This window comes from Pholcus phalangioides, unplaced genomic scaffold, assembly GCF_987345545.1.
Source record: "Pholcus phalangioides strain wild (caught in Gottingen) unplaced genomic scaffold, Ppha-v1.0 ptg000019l_1, whole genome shotgun sequence".
NCBI lineage: Eukaryota > Metazoa > Arthropoda > Arachnida > Araneae > Pholcidae > Pholcus > Pholcus phalangioides.
Window position 1 is genome coordinate 11023859 of NW_028301612.1, and position 23179 is coordinate 11047037.

A 23179-nucleotide genomic window follows, 5' to 3' on the forward strand; every position below is an offset into this window, starting at 1 on the left:
ACGCTGAAGAGCACAAGGAACATTTGCGACAAGTATTCAAACGTTTTTCCAAATTCGGAGTTCGCCTCAATGCTGCTAAATGTGTTCTGGGGCAACCATCAGTTCGATTTTTGGGTCATTTGATCTCTGCAACTGGCGTTGCACCTCTTCCTGAGAAAGTGTCGGTCATCGCTCAATACCCAAAGCCAGACACAGTCAAAGAGCTCCGACGATTTTTGGCCCTCCTCAATTTTTATCGTCGCTTCGTTCCAAAAGCAGCAGAGACGCAGGCACTCCTGTATAAATTTCTAGCGGGTTCCAAGCGAAACGATAAGAGGAAGATCGTTTGGACCAAAGAAGCCGATGAAGCATTCCTGAAGTCTAAGCGGGATCTGGCAGATGCAACAGCTTTGGCATTTCCAGTGGCAGCAGCATCTTTGGCTATTGTGGTAGATGCTTCCGATATTGCCATGGGCGCAACTTTGCAACAACGTGTGTCAGGATCTCGGCAGCCACTTGGGTTCTACTCCAAGAAGTTATCTCCTGCACAAAAGAATTACAGTGCCTATGATCGAGAGTTGTTGGCAGCTTACTCTGCTATCAAATATTTCAGGCACATGGTTGAAGGCCATTCATTCGTCCTGTACACGGATCAGAAGCCTCTCACATATGCCTTCAGACAGACTACTGACAAATGCTCACCTCGTCAGCTTCGACACTTGGATTTCATTGGCCAGTTTACCACAGAAATCCGACACATCAAGGGTGCAGAAAATGTTGTGGCAGATGCATTGTCTCGGATATCCATATCTTCCATAGACACACCATCTCCCACCGATTTCAAACGAATGGCAGAGGAAGAACTCAAAGATGAGGGTATTCAGCAACTACTCACCAATCCTTTATCTACTTCCTTGAAAATCCACTCTCTTCCTGTTGATGAATCAAAGCTTCAGCTGTACTGTGACGTCTCTACAGGACGCATTCGACCACTGGTTCCATCCTCGATGCGTAGGGACATCTTCACTGCCTTGCATGGACTGTCACATCCTGGCGTGAAGGTCTCCGTGAAACTAGTTCAAGAGCGTTTCGTGTGGCCCGCACTGAAGGCTGACGTGACCACTTGGTCACGTACATGCATTAACTGTCAGAAGTCTAAAGTGAGTCGGCATACGAAGAGCCCACATGGGAATTTTCACCACCTGATGCCAGGTTTGAACATGTCCACATTGATATTGTAGGCCCTTTGCCTCCATCAGAAGGCTACACATATTGCCTCACCTGAGTGGATCGCTTCTCTAAATGACCTGAAGCCTTCCCTATGCCGGATAGCTCTGCTGACACCGTGGCCAAGGTTTTCTATTCTGGATGGGTTGCTCGGTTCGGTTCACCTAACAGAATCACCTCAGATCAAGGTGTCCAGTTTGAGTCCTTTTTGTTCAAGGCTCTAACCAAGTTCTTGGGAACCAATCGCCAGAGGACCACATCATACCATCCACAAGCAAATGGTCAAGTAGAACGCTTTCATCGAGACCTTAAGTCTGCTATCAAGGCTCACGCAACTAACCGCTGGGTAACAGTACTTCCTACGATTCTGTTGGATTTTCGAGCCGCCTGGAAGGAGGACTTGCAAGCTACAACTGCGGAAATGGTGTATGGTGCACCTATACGGCTGCCAGGAGAGTTTTTCGTACCTAGTCGTCATCACCCAGATCCATCAAGCTTCGTTGATCAGTTGAAGACCACCATGGAAAATTTAAGCCCAAGACAGACTGTTCGCCACTGAAAACATTCTGTTTTTGTGAGCAAGGACCTGCTGTCTTGCTCATATGTTTTCCTCCGCACGGACAGAGTGAAGAAAGGCCTAGAACCTCCGTACGAGGGACCTTACCAAGTACTGTCAAGATCAGAAAAGGTCTTCCAAATACTAATAAAAGGTCGACCAGTATCTGTAAGCATAGACAGAGCCAAACCGGCTTACATCTGCGGTGATGACCTGCCCTTCAATGCCCACAAGCCTTCCAACGATCAACAAGCAACAACAACTTCACAGCAAGCAACAACAACTTCACAGCAAGCAACAACAACTTCACGGCAAGCAACCACAAGTTCAAAGCATCAGCAAGCAACAATAATTTCAAAAGATCAACAGACTTCCAGTGACGAGGACCAACCTTTCATGACCACCCGCTCAGGTAGACGGGTCAGATTCAGGTTGCTTTGCAGGTAGTTCTCTCGCTATCGCTGGTGGGGGGACTGCCTGTGGAGAATCGGTTAAAGCCGTCCGGATATTACACATATTTTTTCTTGTGGTGGGAAGAGAAGTCAAAGCCGTCTGGAGATGACACTCGGTGTTTTGGTTGAGGTGTCACATGTTGTCGCGTATGTGTATGTCCGTTCCATGCGTATGTAGTGATTTTTGTGATTTGTTTTAGTTTAATAAATAAATTGAATAGATTTTATCATCGTTAATCACTACAAAATACATAAAAATGAAATGAAATACATTGAGTAACAAACCCCTGCTTGCGAACTAATCTGGCTCACTTAAGTAAAATGTACCCATGAATTTCAAAACAAAATATTATAATTTGAGAAATTATGCATTACCAAGTGAGGTCGAATAATGTGTTCGGAATAGAATCATGTTATGCATTATACATTTTTTTGCGATTACAACAGTGAAGAATATAAGTCAGTACGACATCATCATAGGCGTAAAATAATAGGAAATGTCGGGAGCAGTAAATAGTGGTTGGGGAGGAGTGTTCAAAACCCAATATTTGGGTAGAAATTTAGGAATCACAGAGATAGAATAAATATTGCTGGGGGTTTGGGGTGATGCTCAGCACCTATCAAACATTCAGCTTACGCGTACTCTCAGCACATATTAAACATTAAGTTCACCCTTATGCTCAGCGCTTTAAAACATGTGTTGAAATTAATTTTGTCTGTTCTTTTTTTCCCATTGATATTTCGCTCGTGGAGTGGTCTAACAGCCAAATTGCACATTTTAATTTCTACTTCAATATTTCACTATTTGGGAAAATTGTAAAGTAATAAAATATCAAACTGAAACAGTATTTTTGTGCTCACTCATCAGAATTCAACAACTTGCAAAAACGTTAGTGTGCTTCTAAGCACCGCAGCCGAATGGGCAATGCTGCACTTTCTTAAGATTATCCTGAATATCATACAGTTTAGATAACGATTGTGGACTCTTTTTAAAATATTGCACTGTTTGCTTCACTTTGTTCACGGTCTTTTGCATTGATTTAGCGACCACGTTCTGGACCACAAGATTTAAGGAGCGGGAAAAACACGATACGTGACGCAAATTCAGTGAAGTGGCTGCAGCTTTCATGTTTGCGGCATTATCAGTTATTATTGCAGATACTTTACAGTCAATTTTAAATTATTTGGTTACGTGCCCTACCCACGCCGAGATATTTTGTGAGAAATGATTTGCTTAAACTCATTACATTCCAGTGGATTAGACTTCAAACATGGGGGGGGCTTCATTTATGGAATGAGCGGTTACCACAAAAAAGCTCACATTTAGACTCGTTCAACCGTCGGATGTCAAGCTGACCGCTTTAGCCTGTTTCAGTTCGTGTTCGACTCTTTTTAAAAACACGTTACACAATATTGGCAACAAAGAATTGGATAAAGTTTTCCTGCTTGGTAATATCTAAGTTGGACAGAACAGATTTACAAAATTTTGAATTCCTCATCTTCCGCCTGGGAAACGGCTGGTTCTCCGTACAAGTCATTTTTAGAACTTGCGAATCTAATAATCTGCCCTTATTTGCGGGGATGGGTATCGTGATTTGACACTAAACTTTTTTTTTCACTTTATCGCTGGTCTCCCGTATTGACTTAGCGACGACAAGATTTAACGAGTAGACAAAACAAGAAATGTGCCGCAAATTCAATGAAGTGGCAGCAGATTCAATGTTTGCAGCTTTACCAGTTACTATTGCTGATATTTTATAATCAATTTAAAAATTTTTGGTTGTGTTTTCTACCCTTGTCACGACGTCGATTTTTCGGCCCACACCCTATCAGCCCAGAAGTTGGACATGTTTTCGTTCGATACATTGGATACAAATATGATAATTTGCTTAAATTAACACATGAACATGAGAAAATTTTAATAATATAAAACATTAAACTCTAACAGCACGCACTCACTCAATGAAATTCAATTTGTGATATGCTAAACCATGTTGCACATACTTTTTTGTTTGTAAACTTTATTTCCCCCCCCCTCCCCATGTTGGCCCCCAAAGCAGAATATGCTGAAATTCTCGACGTACGTCGCAGATCAATTGGTGCTACCGCGGAACGATATGTAAGAATTTTAGGAGAAAACGCGGACAACACTTCTACGGGATTTACCGCAGAAAATTTCCAGTCAGCAGAGGGCTTGCTGCAGGACAAAGCAAGAAATTCTGCTTTGAGACACGTCGGGATATGGTTATTTCTGACCACGACCTTGGGCGGAGGTACAGGGGGCGGGGGACATTGCCCCCCTCCCCCTCCAGCATCAAAGGAGAAGTCGACTGATCTAATGCATATATGTATAGATGAATCACCCTCCCCCCTCCAGACTTCCAAGTCTATCTCCGCTTATGACCACGACCTATTAGCCTATTAGCCGAGCAGTTTGAACTATTCTCATTCGAGACATCGGGTACAGATAAAATCAGATAATTGAATTAAAATAACACGTGACATAACACATTCACATTAATTCAAACTTGCAAATTCGGAAAAGGTAATGTTCAATTTGTTGAAATTCGTAAAAATGGGTTTAGTAGCAATATACACATAGAACTGTCTTTATAACAATTCGCAGTTCTGATTCAGAAATAAAATTGCTGAAATGTTTTTGGACGATAGACGGTTTCTTTTTTCCGTGCAAATTTGTCCTGCTTTCGAAAATATTCTTTCGCAGGGCACGGAAGTAGCAGGAATGCAGAGCCTTTTTAACACCATTTCATACAAAATGGATAAACGGTTATTTTTGAATTCCACCAAACTATTGGGTCACTTGTTCGTGCAAGATAAGGTTCTGCCATATATTTGTCGAGTTCGACAATTGCAGCAGCTGATGGGTCGTGTTTAGTTCGTACTTTAGTCACTACTTCGTCAAACTCCTACCAAACTGAGCCTGTTTGGATGACGGTAGACGAGACTAGGGAATGGGCCGTTTCCGGCTGAGAGTTCTGCTGTTTGGAAATGATTGCTCTCATCTTTCCAACTAGACCTTGGTAAGCATATTTGTAACTACTCCCATCCGGAAAGCCCTTTTTTTTTAACCTAGGGTCCAACAAAACTGCCTGTGTAACGAGTTCATTTTGCTCTTTGTTCCTGATACGCGTATTTAAGCCCTCAAGAAATTCTAGTGCCAGCCGTTTAACATCCTCGTTGACCCTTGGATGTTTCTCCATGTATGTATGGGTCAGTCTGGCCAAAATACGTCCCAAAATAATAGTTTTGGACAGTGTCACATTTTTTTCGGCCGATATTTCAACCGTTACTTCGTTGAATGGCTTTAGAAGTTCTATACTATCTTTCATTGTGTCCCAGTCTCCTTCACTGAAAGCCACTCCAATTTTAGACCCTAATAGGGCCATCGTGGACACAATAGGTTCCTTATTAACATAAAAACGCTCAAGCATGTCAAACGTGGAATTCCATCGAGTGGGTACGTCTTGTTTGAGTTTAATGCGTTTTTTTTTTAAGACTATCCTGCATATCATACAGTTTAGATAACGATTGTGGACTTTTTTTGAAATATTGCACTGTTTGCTTCACTTTGTCCACGGTCTTTTGTATTGATTTCGACCGCGTTCTGGACCACAAGATTTAACGAATGGGCAAAACACGATATGTGCCGCAAATTCAGTAAAGTGGCTGCAGCTTTCATATTTGCGGCATTATCGGTAACTATTGCAGCTACTTTAAGGTCAATGTCAAACTTTTTGGTTAAATGTCCTATCCATGTCGAAATGTTTTGTGCGGAATGGTTTGTTTCAAATTAATTGCACTCCAACAGGTAGGACTTTAAACATGCGGCTTCATTAATAAAATGAGCAGTTACCGCAAAAAAGCTCACATTGTTTGGGCTCGTCCAACCGTCAGATGTCAGACATACCGCTTTTGCCTGTTTTAGTTCGTGTTCGACTCTTTCTAAAAGGTCGTTGTACAATGTTGGCAATAAAGCGTTCGATAAAGTTTTCCTGCTAGGCAATGCATACATTGGGCAGAGCAGATTAACAAATTTTTTGAATTCCTCGTCCTCTACCAGGGAAAATGGCTGGTACTCCTTACAAATCATTTTTAGCGGTTGCGAATGTATTAATCGGCTCTTATCTGCCGCGATGGGTCTGGTGATATCCATAAACCTGGTTAGTGTTTGTTGACTTCTAGGCATAGAAGATGATGAAGATGCAAGTTCTTGTGAGTTTAGTGAGCTGGTTGCCTCAGTTGCGGATGCATCACAACCTGCTGCTTCTTGAACACTGGAAGTAGCTGCAGCTTCATCGGGTATCGTCTGGTATGATGTTTTGGAAATATCTGGATTTGCCCTATCAAGAGAAACGGTTAGATGCCGCAGCTTCAAATGTCTCCTTAGATTTCCGGTTGATGCGTTTGGCACGGCAATTAGTCTTTTGCAATAACGGTATTTTGCTTTCCCATCCTCTCTTGTGAAGTGATACCAAATGTCGCTAGCCTATCGTACGGTCGACATCTCGTCTAAAACAACAGTGAAATAAGAAGAAAGGGAATGGGATTATTTTATGTGAAACTTCAAAAAAAAAAAAACATTTCGAAAACTCAATGATTATCTGAATTTTGAATGTTTCGTGTCTGTGAAAAAATGGGTATTTAAATTTTTACCTGTTCCTGTGATTTCAGCGGACATTTAGTTTTATTTCGCAAATCCAGCCCGATGTCATAAGAGGATCATTGGCCCCGAGCAAAGTTGTTTTTCTGACCCTCCCGCTCCCCTCCCCATTGACTAGAAATATGTTATTATTAATTTATATATGCTTGATCGCTGAAATTTATATCAGGTCTCGTAATCATTAGCCCCCCGAACCGTCAACGGGTGAACCCATACATACAGTAGACGGCACTACCAATAAGTAACCATTAGGAATGGATGGCTCTAGTATTGAATTTGGAAGGTGAACAGAAAACAGAAAAAAGTACTTATCATAAACATTTATTATTGGTTCTTTTTGCTTTAATTTTAATTCCACTACAAAGGGCGATCCGCATGCATTAGAAAATGAAGAGTAATAAAATCAATATAACCATTGCTGTACGTACGGGCAAATGAAGCTTCTTCTCTGGTTGCTGGAAATCGTTCTTCCTCGTAATTCCTCTCTAATAAATCATCATGCTTGAACTGTTAGTGCGATTCATCACCTGCAAAGTCACGAACGCATTTTATTTACTGTGAATCGTCTAAACATCAAGTCACATTTCTCATGCATATGAAATTTTAAAAATCAAAATTCATATTCGCGATATTTTCACAGCAATCTCATTGGAAACAGATCCAGAAAATCTGCCAGCCAACTTCTGTGTACTAATTTACTCCCTTTCACCCGCAGGTGCCTGAACTTAGGGGTTGAGACAATTTCCGCCCCAGCCCCAAAAAACAATTCTTTTGTGAGGGGCTGAACCCCCAATAATTGTGAAAAAAACAACGCAATTTCCATTTCTGCTCCTGCGTACGTATATTCGAGACTACCGGAAACTTTCAGCTCTTCCAATGTTTCCTTCATGTCGGCGGTGCTACCTCCACCCGATTTTATTCCTCCATCCCATTTACGTTTTGTCTTCCTCGGTTTCACCGTGTCCGGAAAATTCACCGCCAGCAATTCACCGACAACAATTCACCGCCGGAAAATTCACCGACCAACAATTCACCGCTAGGAAAATTCACCGACCAACAATTCACCGCCATGCAATTCACCGCTAGAAAAATTCACCGACCAACAATTCACCGCCATGCAATTCACCGCTAGGAAAATTCACCGACTAGCAATTCACCGACAACAGTTCAATGCGAGGGAGTGAGCGATTGAGTTACTGAGTGAGTGACCCAGTGAGTGACTGAGTGACCGAGTGAGTCAGTGATTGAGTGACCGAGTGAGTGAGTGACCAAGTGAGTGACCAAGTGAGTGACCGAGTGAGTCAGTGAGTGAGTGACCGTGTGAGTGAGTGACCCAGTGAGTGACTGAGTGACCGAGTGAGTGAGTGACCCAGTGAATGACTGAGTGACCGAGTGAGTAGGTGATTGAGCGGGTGAGTGACTGAGTGACCGAGTGAGTAAGTGATTGAGCGGGTGAGTGAATGATCCAGTAGTGACTGAGTGACTGAGTGAGTAAGTGATTGATCGAGTCAGTGATAGAGCGGGTGAGTGAGTGACCCAGTAGTGACTGAGTGACCGAGTGAGTAAGTGATTGAGCGAGCGAGTAAATTGGTTAGTGATTGAGCGAGTGAGTGAATTGGTTAGTTAGTTAGTTTTTAACCTAGTAGTGTCACAAATGATTAAAAAATCCGATTGTTCCGAAAACGTATTTATGATTAAGTGTAGACTTGAAGACACTTGGATCGGGCGTCCTCTTCGTCGTGGCGGTCGTCGTCAGCCGCGCTTTGACATCGACATTTGGAACTGCTTTAAAGGAACGCGTAACGATTTCCCTAATACCAACAATTCTAGCGTTCCAACAGCAATTATCTGCTCACCACCCAGATATATGGAAGTTCATCGGTGCCATAAAAAGAGAACAGAGTTTGAATGAAGTTTGGATGGAGCAAATTGTAAGTGGACAAAACCATCACATTGATTAGGAGAAAGAAATACCGGGACTCTGCGCAGAGATTAAAGAATTTACCCTTGACCGAATTCGCAAATTTTATGGGGTCCCAGACTGGATATACCTTGGACTTCCACTATCGCAAGGACCCCTGGAAATGAAACCTTTTAATTTCCCCATGAAGGTATATGTGCAATCCCCGGGTATCCCGACCCTGTATGTTGGGAGCACTGGTGATATATGTATATTTTACGTATACATACCTCTCGGCATGACCCCCACGAGGGCAGGGCTGACAGGGGCCGGAACGTTTCTTATCGCTTTTTGATATTTTCACACTATAAATTAAGCACAGAGGGGCCCATGAAGAAGCTGGTTTGGGGGCCCGCCATCCATTTCAGCTTGGGGGACCTGCTGTAGGATGTGGGAAACTCGGTGTACATGCACATTACTTGGTCCCGATGTGTCAAATGGGTCCCGATATATGCAAGAGTTAAATGAAAACTTGACCCCAAAATCGTAACCGACTTCCGTAACACAAAAACGTAACAGATTTCCATCACTCAAAAAACGTCACCGACTCCCGTAATAAAAAAATCGTCACTAATTTCCGTTGCATAGGAAGTATATATATACGTATATAGTAAATATAGAGTACATATACTAGATACGCACTAAGGCGGGATTTTTGAAAGTTCATCACGTGAAATCGCGGGTAACAGAAATCCATTGGTTACTGATGATCAGCGATGTTTTTTATAACATCAAAGTGATAACAGGAGATGATTTTAAGCATTTTTATGAAGTTAATTCATCGCGTATCCACTTACTTTATTATCTTTTAATTCTGTTATTATCCCTTTTAACATTTCATTAGAAGTTTCTCAGTAAAACAGAGTTAATGGAATTTTGTTGAATATACTACCTTGTATTGGGCAACAGCAATTTGTAATTTATACAAATACAAGGCCACAACAGGCAAAATGCCCAGCGAGGTGGCTGAGAAAAAGATGCCCACAATAAATATGGATGTCATATATTTAAAAAATACAGCAACCCGAATCCGTATCATCTGAATTTCTTCTCATAAAGTCATTATTTAAACTTTCCGCCATATCTTTAGGACATGGCACTTACTCACTCAATAGATCACTCACTCACTAGATCGCTCACTCACTAGATCGCTCACTCACTTAGCAGCTCGCTCACTCACTCACGGACTGACTTACTCGCTCATTGAATCAGTAACCCACTCGCTCACTGAATCACTTACTCACTCGGTCACTCAGTCACTCACTCACTCAGTAACTCAATCGCTCATTCCCTCGCTAACTGACTCGCATCGAACTGTCGTCGGTGAATTGCATGGCGGTGAATTGTTGGTCGGTGAATTTTCCTAGCGGTGAATTGCATGGCGGTGAATTGTTGTCGGTGAATTTTCCGGCGGTGAATTTTCCGTAAACCCGGTTTCACGGGGTACATTTTTAATTTAATCAATAAAATTAATGAGAAAAATTGGGGTAAGGCTGTGTCATAAACAAAATCACAAGTTTTGACGTGAATACGTTCTTTGTGCATTGAATTGCGTGGCAGATAATGACTTGATCAAATGGATATCATCGGATTTATGCATAGGATCGCGTATTTATCAAACGATACCACTGGCTTTCACTTGAGCTGTGAACCTCTCGAAATATTGCGGAAACGTTTCATTACGAATGCGGTAAACGAGCCTGGTGCACACACCTGACGGTGTATTGCATCTTTTTTACCAGAGTTTCGCCTAAGGATTTGTCTTCACGAGATCTATTCGCAGAAATCAAAAACATGGATACATTCTGGATGGTTTTTGAGATATGAGCCTTTGAAGAAGTGGTTCTTAACCTTTTTTTCCATCTCGTCCTCCGCCCTGTGCGAAAAAACATTTACTTTCTCGCTCCCCCTTGGATAATGAACTTTTTAAAATTTGGTTCTTTGTAATTACATTAATTACCCATTAATTCGATTTTTCTGAATGTTTTTATATATTTTGTAGTTCCTTTTTCTGCCGATGGTTTTGGGCTTCTATTTCTTTAATCTGTTCAAAAGCCAAACTAAAACGCCTTGCTACTTTTTAACATTTCTCAAAATTCGAGAGAAAATGATTCAATGAGTTTTTCTTCACTTATTGACTTCAGCCCAAACAACAATTTCCATATGTATTTTTAGCACCTGATAATTTCTTTAACCTTTTTCCTGCTTACGAAAGTATCAAATTCAAGCGCAGCATGCATCATATCGGCACACATGATTGTATAGAGCAGCGGTTCTCAACAGGTGCTGCGCGGAGCCCTTGGGGCTCCATGTGCACTATCTAAGGGTACGTCCATAGTGCACCGCTTCCCGCTTCTCGCTTTACTGCTTAAACCGCAGCAGTTGTAGAAGGCGAGATGATCCCGCGCGATTCTAGCTGGCGGTGGTTATAGTGCACGACTCGCGGGAGCGTCTGCCTGCATGAGCAGTTGCATCATGGAGCTATCACGTGGGGATCTATTGTGTTTTTGTTGGCAGCAAAAAATATTTATCATAAAATTAAACATGAAAGAATGACGAATGTACATGAAATGAATAGAACTCGCCTTGAAGTTGCAATGGGATAGTGTAATCACCAATTATAGTTAATTAATTGATGATAAATCAGCGATTTTTCGCTTTTAGTGACAACAAATTTTCGATTAGAAAAACGAGAATTAATCGTTACAAAATTCCGTTTAATTTAGTTTTATCGTTAATTAGTTTATTAACGATAAAATTAAATCATGATCCATAATTAGTTAATAAACTAATTAACGATAAAACTAAATCAAACGAAATTTTGATTAATTAACGATATCATTTTTATTATGTCAACTAATTAACGATTAATATTAACAATAATTAGTCGTCATAAAAACTCCGTTGGATTTAGTATGATCATTAATGATCCTTAATTAATTAACGATTTCACTTATTATTATCGTAACTAATTAACGATTAGTATTAGCAACAATTATCCGTCACAAAAACTTCGTTGGACTCAATATAAGCGTTAATTAACCTTAATTAATGATTACTTAATGATATCGCTTTTATTATGTCATATCTAGTTAACGATAAGTATTAACAATAATTATTCGTCATAAAAACTCCAATTGGATTCACTATAATTGTTAATTTTCCTTAATTACTTAATGATTAACAATTTCGCTTTCATTATGCCATAATTAATCAACGATTAGTAATAACTATAATTAATCGTTACAAAAACTCCGTCGATTTACTATTCCACTATAATACGAATAACGAAACGAATACGAGGAACATATCCGTTTTAAAGTGCAAGCGGTGAGCCGGTCAAGCGAGAAAAAGAAATAATGATTAATTCTGGTAAAAGCGAGTAAAAGCAGTTTGAGCCGGTAAATGCAGGTAGGCGGGCGCAGTAGAAATTATATACCAGAAAGGGCTTCGCGAATCATAGAAGGTTGAGAACCGCTGGTCTAGAGACGTAAAGGGGTCACTTCTCTTTTTTTCCCCTTAGAGGGAGGAGATTTCTTTTTTGCTGGGAAAAAGCCTCCTAAGATCACAGCTGAGTTGGCCCTACCCCCTCCTCCACCAAACGACAGCGAGATTACCTACCACTGTGACTTCTATGAAGCTTCTTTTCTGAAGCGTAGGAATAAATACGCAAAAATATTTTAAAAAACTAAATTTTTGTGAAAAAATTCTTAATTCTTTCTTTCTTGTGTATATTGGTATAAGTAGAGACAGGTCCGGATTAATCATAAAGGGAAAAAAAGCACATGCCTAGGGAGGGCATCAGCAGAAAAAGAGCACCACAAAAATGATCAATTAGTGCAATTTTTTGTAATGTATTTTTTTTCCGTAACATCAACCATCCGGTGGGAAATCCTAAAATTTGAGAGCACTCTTGATCGAACAATCGAAGATCTATATCGAAAGGTTGACCAGGACCGCAGCTGGGGAGGGCGGGGGGTCTGATGTCCCGCGGCGCTGGACCGGGAAGGGAGCTGATTATATTCTTTTTTCCGGTAAAAATTGCTTGGGGGATGCCGAAGTGGATACAGATCTCGCAAGTGACAGTAAATTTTCGTTTCTAGTTGCGGCCGTGAGGGAAGGAAAACAGAAGAAAAAATAGCAGAGGAAACTAAGTTAAAAAATTGCGAACAAGAGCTCGTGTTAATACTCAGTTTTTAATTGAAATTCCATAAAGTAAGCCCAGAGCCGTCTCTACAGCGCCATAGTTTTCTGACCCCCCCCCCCTCCTCCATCTTGCTATAAATGCCTGCCCACAAATTCCACGCTTTCTCTCCAACATTTTAACCACATAGAATTGTCACATGAAGCCTCAACGGCACTTGAAGCTCACGAGCAGTGGCATCTGAGTCCTCGAGCAAAATGATTTTTCGGCCCACCCCCTCCCGACCTAAAAATACCTGCCTACCACTTACCATAGATATTATCGAAAATTGCAAACAGACCTAATAATTGTTATAAGACCCCAGGTCACGCGTAAGGGTTAAAAGTGAAAGGGACGGGGAGAAGAACAAAAATCCCTTGAATGCTCAGTGCAGGGCCGCACAGGGGCGTAGCCAGAAATTTCGTTCGGAGGGGACCACTTTCATTTCGGGGGGGGGGGGGGGAGGGGACCAAAGTGATAGAACAATAGATTTGGCCATCTTTTTCCTTTTTTCGGTCATTTTCTCACATTTCGGGGAACCAGAACCTCAGTCCCCCATCGCTATGCCCTTGCGGCCGCAACTAGGGGTAGGGGGAGCAGGCGGGTCTCGTGCCCCGGTCGCTGGACCAGAGGAGGTGCAAATTTTATTCTCAAACCTCTCCTTCAACATTATAAGGGGGCGTCAAAATGCGCACTTGCCCCGGGTGATCGAACATCTAGTTGCGGTCCTGGTTTAGGGCTTTCGTATAGGTTAATCCGGCCCTGAGTATAGAGAGAAAAATCTGCATTTTCCCACAAAATCTGACAAACAACCCCTTCCCTTCCATTGTTGATGCATTGATTACATTGCTTTCATTATTAGTGAAATTGACTGTATTATATTTATTTATATTATTGATGGATGAAATTTCGATATGGTGGACAATGCATCACCATCAGTGCGCACTATACTGTGATTTTTTTCTCCGCGAAGTAGCAGAAATCGCATCTACATATTACGAGCAAGAAATCACGGTGTGTGTGCAAGGATTAATTACTTTAACAAACTCGTGTTCACACTTCAGCCATGCATTGGCAGCATTCGCGATGCCATATAAAATATATTAAATCCACCAATCACTTCAAGGAGAGTGAAAGGACATTACACTCATTGTGTTGTACAATAAGACAAGATAACCATAAGTATCCTTTATGGGCATTGTATATAATATTCTAACATGTATACATGATTGTTTGTAATTGCATTTTTAATTGGGTTGCTGTATTTTTGAAATTTATGACCATCCGTATTTATTATGGGTATCTTTTTCTCAGTCACCTCGTTAGGCATTTGCCTGTTGGGCCGTTGTATTTGTTTTTGTACGAAAAGGGAGGATTTTTGAGTTCTAGCCCCCGTCCCCCCAGCCGAGATTATAACGTTATTTCGCAGGAAAAAACGTATACCTCCCCCCTACCCTCTTAAGAAATTTTTTTTAAATTTCCCCCTCGTGAAAATTCTGGTGTACGCCTATTATTACAGTATTCAAAAACTACTTTTATTTCTCTTAACACCAACTAAATGAAATTTCAGATTTTTCATCACATTCTGGTCGTTCTTCATTCCTTTGAAAACCAAGTCATTGCGACATAAAATAGTTGTGCAAACTATTGTACTTTTCCCGTTACTGATTTCATGGAAATATCAGGGAAATTTGCTATTAAAATCGAAAATTCGAAGTAATAAAGGTAGGGATCAAACAAGAGTTGGTCTGGTTTGACAGAAAATACAATACCTGTCCAGCAGCAATGAAAGCAATCGTTAGAATTATTATAATCCAGCTTCTATCCATATTTCAAATGCACTCAAGTGCTCATGTGCGCGTTAACTATCAGAGACATGGACATGAAGGAAACATTGGTGCGAGGGGGAGGACTGAAAGTTGCTAATCGTCCTGCATATATGGGACTCGAACGCGTACGCAGGAGAAGGAAGGTGCATTGCATTGTTTTTTTCAGAAATTATCGAAGGAAGGGGCTCTCAAATGGCCTCAGCGCCCTAGGTTTCGGCGCCTATGTTAACTATATTCCCAGCGATGCTTTTTGCTTTTTTTTGGGGGGGGGGCAGACTCTTTCATCCCATAACACACATTAAAGAAATATACAATCTCATTGTGTATTCTTATCAATATAGGGGAAGAGGGATTGGGCTTCCTGCATCCCCCCTTCCACTTTATACACCCCTGCACATTTGATGTAAGTTTATATTTTTGTGAGTGGGGTAAGTTGCATAGCATTCCCTTATATGTTCACGACATGTTTTCAAAATATACCTCGTTTCAAAACGTTTTCCTTTGAATTAGCGTACTCCATGAACACCACCTATAGAACAAGGCCTCCGCACGAAGCTTGTGATGTCAATGAAGGCCATTTGTCCTGTTGTTATTGGATATACTGCAAAAAAATGGCCTTCAGTTATGTGACGAGCTTCGTGCGGAGGCCTTGTTCTGTAGGGGGTATTGACTCCACACCTGTTTTTTTCCACCTGTGATCCATGGAACCCTAGGAGTCCGTGAGCACCTTATTGGGGGGGGGGAATTTTCACGGGATCTTCTTTTTTTTTTCATTCACTACCATTGCATGCAAGACACATTTGGTGCTATGAAATTGTAACTTGGTACTACATTTTTTTATGACATGCAAACTGTAAAAAACACTAAATTTTGGATTTAATGGGAGGTGGGCGTCGAAATTAATCTTCGGATTCTACGGGGAGTCGGCGGTGCATTGACCTTCACGACAAGAAACGTAATAACAAACAGTTTTGGAAACACGGCTCTGTACGTTCTAGTTGGTTTCTTTTTACTCTGCAGACCATTTTTTCCAAAATAGAATTCACAGAAACATAAGTTAATTCGCGACCGGTGAACAATGTGTTTATAAAAGTGAATTGAGTCTTAATGGACACCTACTAGTCGGGCTGGGTTTATCTCATTAAACGCAAATCCCACAGTTAACCAACACAATACACAGTTTCGGTTAATAATTGAATAGTAATGGTTTAAATTGGGTATGGTTTTGTAATATTTGTATTTTTCTGCCCAAAATGAATTCAGAAGTGTACCAATAAGCGACTCTCATTTGAAGCTCCGTTTTCCGTATGTTTTAAAATGAAAATTTAACGACAATATCATAAAACTAATCATGAAATATAAATGTTAATGAACACATTTATTAAAAGGCTTTTGATAAATCTGTATGCTGGAGGTAAAGGGCACTACGTGCATTTCCGCCAATATTAAAATAACGCCGTTAATGATTGGCAGTACTTACGATAGTAGTACGATAACATAGTAACGATAGCAGTAGTAACGATAAACATAGGTACAGGGCACTAAGTTCTATTTCAATTAATAACAGAGCTGTTCCACCTTCATAAAACAAACGATCTCCATATAAAGACACACTAAAAAAACTTTAAACGGCTCTTCTGCAAAATTTCCCTTTTATGTGTGTGTGACATGGTGCCCTTTACCTCCGGCATATCGAAATAACAATGACATTTTACCCAAGTTTTTTTTTTTTTGGTTCGCCAATGATTATCTGCAATTGAAATTTACCAAGTTAATACTTATCCTGAATTCATATTAATTAGCGAATAAAGGGCATTTCTAATGATGAACAATTAGTAATAAACATACAGCCAACATTGTACGTGCACATAATTACGTCGAATCTCGATTTAAACGCGTCAATGCACTGCTATGTATATGTGCGAAGAATTTTTTAAAAATCGTATTACTGTTAATATTTTTAGTTGAATTTATAATTTTACTCATATTTTCTTTGAAAAAACGGTTGGGCGTACTTACACATTTATGAACCGGTACTTTCATATCATGAATATATATATATATATATGTATATATATATATATATATATATATATATATATATATATATATATATATATATATATATGTTATATATATATATATATTATATGTTATATATATATATTACAGTTTCTCTTTTACCAGTTATTATGTTTTACCTCTTAATGGATTTATCCTCCTCAAGATTATCCTCTTTTATCTCTTTAATGGAAAGAATAATGATAGAATAGAAAAATGAAATAAATATTTGAGCATTTAAGAGATAATTGCAGAAGCTTGTTCGCAGAACTAGTGCGCTAAAAAGTGTTTGACGGTATATCGAATAATGAGTAATCGAATTTCAATCTCTGTACAGTATACAAGAAAAATGTGTTTCCTGAAATGTTATGGAACTGAGTGGGGTTTGCGCTATTTCGAGGTTCGACTGCATTTGTACGATATGGGTGTCGACTGCATTAAACGAGGGTACTTACCATTTCAGAAGAATCTTGTCCCAGCAACCTGATCTGCTCTTCTTCGTCCAGCCCAAGCTAAGCAACTCCTAGGACACTACTTCTACAACGTTAAGGCGCGTTTACACACACCGTTTTATCGTACGTTCTGGGGTGGACCAAACCGGTCTGAAAATCGTGTCATTTTTTGGGGGTGTCTACACGCAACGATTTTTCAACCGTTTTATCTTGCGATCCAGCCCAGCTTGTGACTGTTGATGGATGTCCACAATGGAAGACGCGCTCTTGCTATTCACTCTTTACCTCTTTACCAATTATATCAGTTGTAGAAGAGCAGGAAGAAAAATAAAAGAAATCGCAGGTCAGAGACATAATTTACTATATTAAAGAATCGATGAAGTGGAGGGAACATAATATAAAATTAAAATACAAAAAAAAAAAAAACCGAGCTATTCACAAAAAACGAAAATTACCCACCAAAAAAACGTTGGCGCACTGCCATGGGTGGAGATACGCCTGGGGGGGAATGCCTCCCCCCCCCCCAGCGTCAAAATTGAAGTCGACAGATATAATGTATATGCGTATATATGAATTGACATCATCATCATGCTCTCCCCCACCCCCAGATTTCCAAGTCTATCTCTGCCTATGCGCAGGGCAAGAAAAATACGTACAACTAAGGTCGGTAAAAGGCAAAAAGTGCCCTGAAATATGTCTTCTGATACGGGAATTTTATAGACTCCTTTGAATGGACGCAGACCATTTCAACTTTCGGGGGTCGCCGAGAGATGTGCAAAAAGTTTGACCGTTTTCTTCGTAATTGTTTACTTAATCCGAGGTGGCCTCGGTCCGATCCTCCTCGAATTATCGAGAGACTGCCGTAACTCTCTACTTAAGTTAAAATACCACTTTCAGAAGTTTCTCGATAAGCAAAATGGATTATGGCGTGGAAAAAAAAATTTCGTACTGCCCTCAGCCCGAAATTCCGTATCTACATATATAAAAAGTTTTAGGTGCCAATACTGAGAGATCAAAAAAGGTTTTTGACTAGTTCAGCAATTGCAGATCACAAAGTTATAATTAAAAAAAGTACTTTATTTATACAGCCAAACACGGTTAAAATAATATCGAAGTTTCTGCGAAATTTTTTTGGTACAAACGATTCGTCCTTAGTAGAGCCCGGAAGTTCAGGCAAAATGCCATAAATGCTTATTTTTACTTATTTTTAAACTTTTCCGGTAAAAATGCCGTTTGTGAAATTATCGTGCCATAAATGCCTATTTTAACAGTTTTAAGTTTATTAGTGAATTTCAGAGGCATAATCTGTAAAACTTGAATATTACGGGCATTGAAAACTTCAAAAAAAATCGATCTTTTTAAAATTTCACAAATCTCAGTATTACTTATCGTCAGAAAGCTGCCCTCCACAGCCCCATTTAGATGCAACTAAGTGATCTGAGAGATTGGTGTTGGCATGTAATAATTTTGCTTTGACCGGATGATATTAGCCGTAAATGATTTTGTTTCAGATGAACGCAGTCAGTGTTAGAAAACCGGAGGAAAGTTAGAAATTTGTTTCTCCTCACAGGCTTCATATAATATGTCTCGCTCAGGCATTGGACTGCGTTGTATGTGTATAGTGGACCGATGATTGTCCGAAAAGGTCTTGAATTGGCAACATGGCTTATGGAAGGCGGAATAGGAGCAAACAGGGCTCTGGGGCCCATGTTGTTTGGCTTTATTTTTTGCACCATAAATGCGCTGCAAACAACCATGGTTATTTATTAAACATGCACATTTAAAATCGATTAAATTGACAAGAGTTCCCCCTCCTGGGTGTGTGACAGATGCGGTCATGCAGGGCCCCACGCTTGAAGTAGTCTTGTATACGTAGTAATATAAAAATATTTTTTTCTTTTTACAAAAATAGAACACGATAGCCATGTTTCAACTATAGAAATTATAATGATTATTCAAAATGATACGACAAATAAACGAGAATCATTCGCAACTCGAGATAGCTCCACAGATCATTATCCCTACCGACCCCGCGTCTGGTAATCGTGGCCCTGGAATTGGCCTAATCCTGACGGTCTAGTAACATTTTTTTTTTGACTTGAAATCCATTTAACTTAAATAATAATGCAGTTATTATACATTGTAATTAAAATAATAGACGATCGATTGTACAATCGATTTTTCAGCTATTTTTTGGGCCCTCAATACCTTAGTTTTTAGTTATTTGTAGTTTTTTTTTTCATTAAAATTCTCTAAAAATTTTTTTCATTAAAATGTCTTTTTTTTGTGCCTATTTTATTCATTTTTAGTGCCTTTTTGCCTGCCTATTTCGACCATCTTTAGTGCCTAAACTTCCGGGCTCTAGTCATTACAAGCGAGGCTGAGGTACTTATTTTTTGGATCAAAAATGTAATCAGATGAAATCAAATATAATGTAAATAAAGTGTTCATTGACCATAATTGATCTAGAACAGTACGGTGAATTGGTATCATAAATACGAGGCATCACCAATTTTTGCTAAAAATATAACCGATTGTAGGTAGAATTATCGAAAATTGGGAAAAATGGAGAATTTTCTTAAAAAGACATGCCATAAAAACAAAAGAAAGAGTGACAAAAAAATGAATCGTTGTTACCGAGGGCGTTGAATTTCTTCGACGTTGTAAGCAACGTTCATGAAAATTCTTCTGTATGGGAATTAGTCATTCCGCCAAGAATTGTTGTTATAGAAAAATTGTCATTGAAACCGCGATCGTTATAAATAAGTCTGACTGGGAAAAATAAATTCAGGAAATTAAAATAAAATACAGTGGATGCCGCTTATAACGTTTTTCAAAAAACCGCCATGAGGAAACGTTGTAAGCGGGAAAACGCTTTTAACGGGAAATCTCAATTAGAATTACCTAGACCCCCAAAATTAGTTGCATCAAGCGGGAAAACGTTATAAATGGGAACGTTATAACCGGGATCGACTGTACACGAAAATTCATTCCATGAAAAAGGGTGCGAGGAGGGAAAAAACTGATGACAAAACGGAAACGCGTTTACACGCACCCTTTTATCGTAGGATTTCACGGAAAACTATTGCTCGGCCACCAGATTTTTTGACGCGACCTTGAACCACTTGACCTTCGACTTTTTTCCGTCTACACGACACCATCTTATCGCAGACACTCCCTCTTTTCCCCGGCCTTTACACGCCGGTTACACGCCGGTTTACAAGTCGGTCTTTTTCTCATACTAATATATACCCCCATATATATACCCCCATTTGTTATTGTCGGTGCTCCATAGAAAAATTTGTCAAGTATGTGACAACTTATCGGCACCACCATACTGCTACTTCTGTAGTTGAACGGGTTTTCGGTGCCTATCAAAAGACTTTCTAGGAAGGTGGAAGTTCGATCAGCTATATAGTGTCTAGACATGTGTGCGTTTTTGCCATGTATATGTCACTAATGTATATATAATTCAGCTTATATTTAATGCCATCTGCAACGTTATGTATCTTCTGGAAAAAAAATACTCTCTTGGAAATCCACAAACACATTAAATAATTCGAAGATACATATAATATATATGTTATTGCCAAAGCTCCAAGTTGGCCACCTCGTAAACTGGCCGGCCCAGTTGATCTGGCCAATGTCCGAAAATCGAGCTTTCGCCGGTGCTTATAATATAAGCGATATATTATATCGAGCCCTATACATCCCTACATATGGATCACTGACATATCGATATTCAGATTCCTTTGATAGTTTGGGTTGGTACAAATAGCCGTATAATATGGCTTATTACAAATAGCCGTAATTATCACAAAAAATAAGTCAATGCGGTGATTACCCCGAATTATATAAATACTCTGATATGTAGGGCTGGCCAAAGGCCCAATTTCGGGCATTGGCTGGGTTAACTGGGCTGGCCAGTTAGCGAAGTTGCCAACTTCGAGCTCTGGCAGTAACATATATCAGCGTAGGTTTACAATTATCTGATTTTGAATGATTTCAAAATTTTATCGTTTTAGTAGTCATGTTTACACATCGCAGAATAAAAGGTTATTAGTAGAGCCTGGATTATATGCAAATGCATATGTGCATATGCATTTGCATATTTTGGCCTTTTTGAGCATTTATGCATATAAATGCATAAAATCAAGGAATTTTCAGTATAAGTTCATATTTCGGAAGGTTTATTTAAGCTCACTCATTTTCGTATAATCTTTCAAATAAATATTGTTCATAATATTTTCAAAAATCGGTTTTTTTCCCCGCAGGTGAAATTTAGGGAATTAATACATATTTATAAAGTATTTTACGAATATTAACCGTTTTATTGTAAGTCTATTTCTAGAGATATGTCAAAGTGTTAAATTTTTTTTTATAAATAGTGTCGAAATTCTTTTATTACTGGTATTTTTTGTTATTGAGCAGCTACAACAAACTGAAAATTAAAAAATGCCTGAATAAAAAATATGTAGAAGTTATTTGCATATGCGGTATATATATATATATGAGGGGATATTTTTTTGTAAATGAAATACATACGCACGAAGAAATAGAAAAGATGCATTTTCTGTACACATCTGTTTTTTTTTTGTTTTTTTTTTTGCATGGTAATTTTTTTATGCGTATTTTCTCATTTTTTTGTACATATTTCGGAATTTTTGACTTTTCAAGATTTTTAGTTTAAATGCATATTTTGGTATTTTAAGAGCTTAAGTGCATGCACATTTTGGTACAAAGTTTAGATACGCGAAGAATTCACGCTAAAAGGTGTGGTATCGATCGTCTTGAAAAAAAAACAGTGCCACATTATCTTTGCCATTGTCAAAAGTTACCTGTTATCAGGACTCCAGAATCAAGAGCTCATTCAACACCCCCAAAGAAGAGGGAAGGTTCTTTTGGGAGTTTTGGTTCAATACGGATGAAAGTATTTAGGGGAAGGGGGAACGCGAGCATAGAAATGAGTACGTACGCAGAATGCCCCCGTCCTTCGCTTGGATTAGGGGTTAAAAGCGGACGAGACATATGCGGACATGTCGGAAATCGGGACATATGCGGACATTTTATGTTTACCAATAATCAAACGTTACTGGCGAGTAATTCTGGCGATTTTTAAGGTACGTTCTCTGGTCGCGATCGGGTCAAAATCGGACATTTTATGTTAACCGATAATTTAACACTTATTGGCGAATGATTCTGGCGATTTTTCGAGCTACATTTTCTAAATGTGTTGAATGAGGGGAGGGGGGAAGAATAAGTTCCTGGAAAGTTTGAAGAAGAATCAATATATGTCGGCTGCCGACCCCATGGGAGATGGTACTATGAAGAAGAATGAATTGACTGAGAGCTGGGAGGATTAGAGTCAATTGTTGCCTTGTTTTCTTCTGAGAAACGTCGTTTTCTAACATTGCCGTCCGTACCTCCAAATACGACTCTTATCCAGCCCCAGTGGCGGATTACCGCACAGGCGCATGAGGCGCGCGCCTGGGGCCTCGGCAGAGCGGGGGGCCTCCAAATAGTTGTGTGCTTCATCCTACATATGAATTTACATGCGCATCAACAAATCTCCTGAACTAAGTACAGTATCTGCTCTCCCTTTTTTTTTAACCGCAATTTTTTTTTTTTTTTATGTATACTGGGGGTGTACCACCTTCTGATTCTTAATAACCAATCATCCATACGTAAGAATCGGTTCGTAAGAATCACGTTAAGAATCGAGCTCCGAATGCAACCACGATGTGATTGTTAAAAGTTATTCTTAAGGTCACGTGACGATGGACAGGCCGATAAATTTCC

General features: G+C 39.6%; 1 protein-coding gene across 1 annotated transcript; it reads right to left on the reverse strand.

Annotated features, from left to right (window-relative positions):
- Positions 1-4359: 4359 nt before the first annotated feature.
- LOC149071232 (E3 SUMO-protein ligase ZBED1-like) lies at positions 4360-17463 on the reverse strand. The gene is made up of 4 exons (XM_089248107.1): positions 17384-17463; positions 7324-7422; positions 5146-6744; positions 4360-5023 (listed from the first exon to the last, which is right to left on the reverse strand). The coding sequence occupies exons 3-4, from the start codon at positions 5745-5747 to the stop codon at positions 4825-4827; spliced, it is 801 nt and encodes a 266-aa protein (XP_089104233.1). The 5' UTR covers positions 5748-6744; positions 7324-7422; positions 17384-17463; the 3' UTR covers positions 4360-4824.
- Positions 17464-23179: the final 5716 nt, after the last annotated feature.

What these genes read in the sequence shown, in the direction of transcription:
- LOC149071232 (XM_089248107.1), bottom strand. Translation starts at nt 5,747, where the DNA reads ATGATATGCAGGATAGTCTTAAAAAAAAAACGCATTAAACTCAAACAA. An exon ending in ATCCAAACAGGCTCAGTTTG is followed by an intron (nt 5,024 to 5,145) that starts GTAGGAGTTTGA and finishes GTGACCCAATAG; the next exon opens with TTTGGTGGAATTCAAAAATA.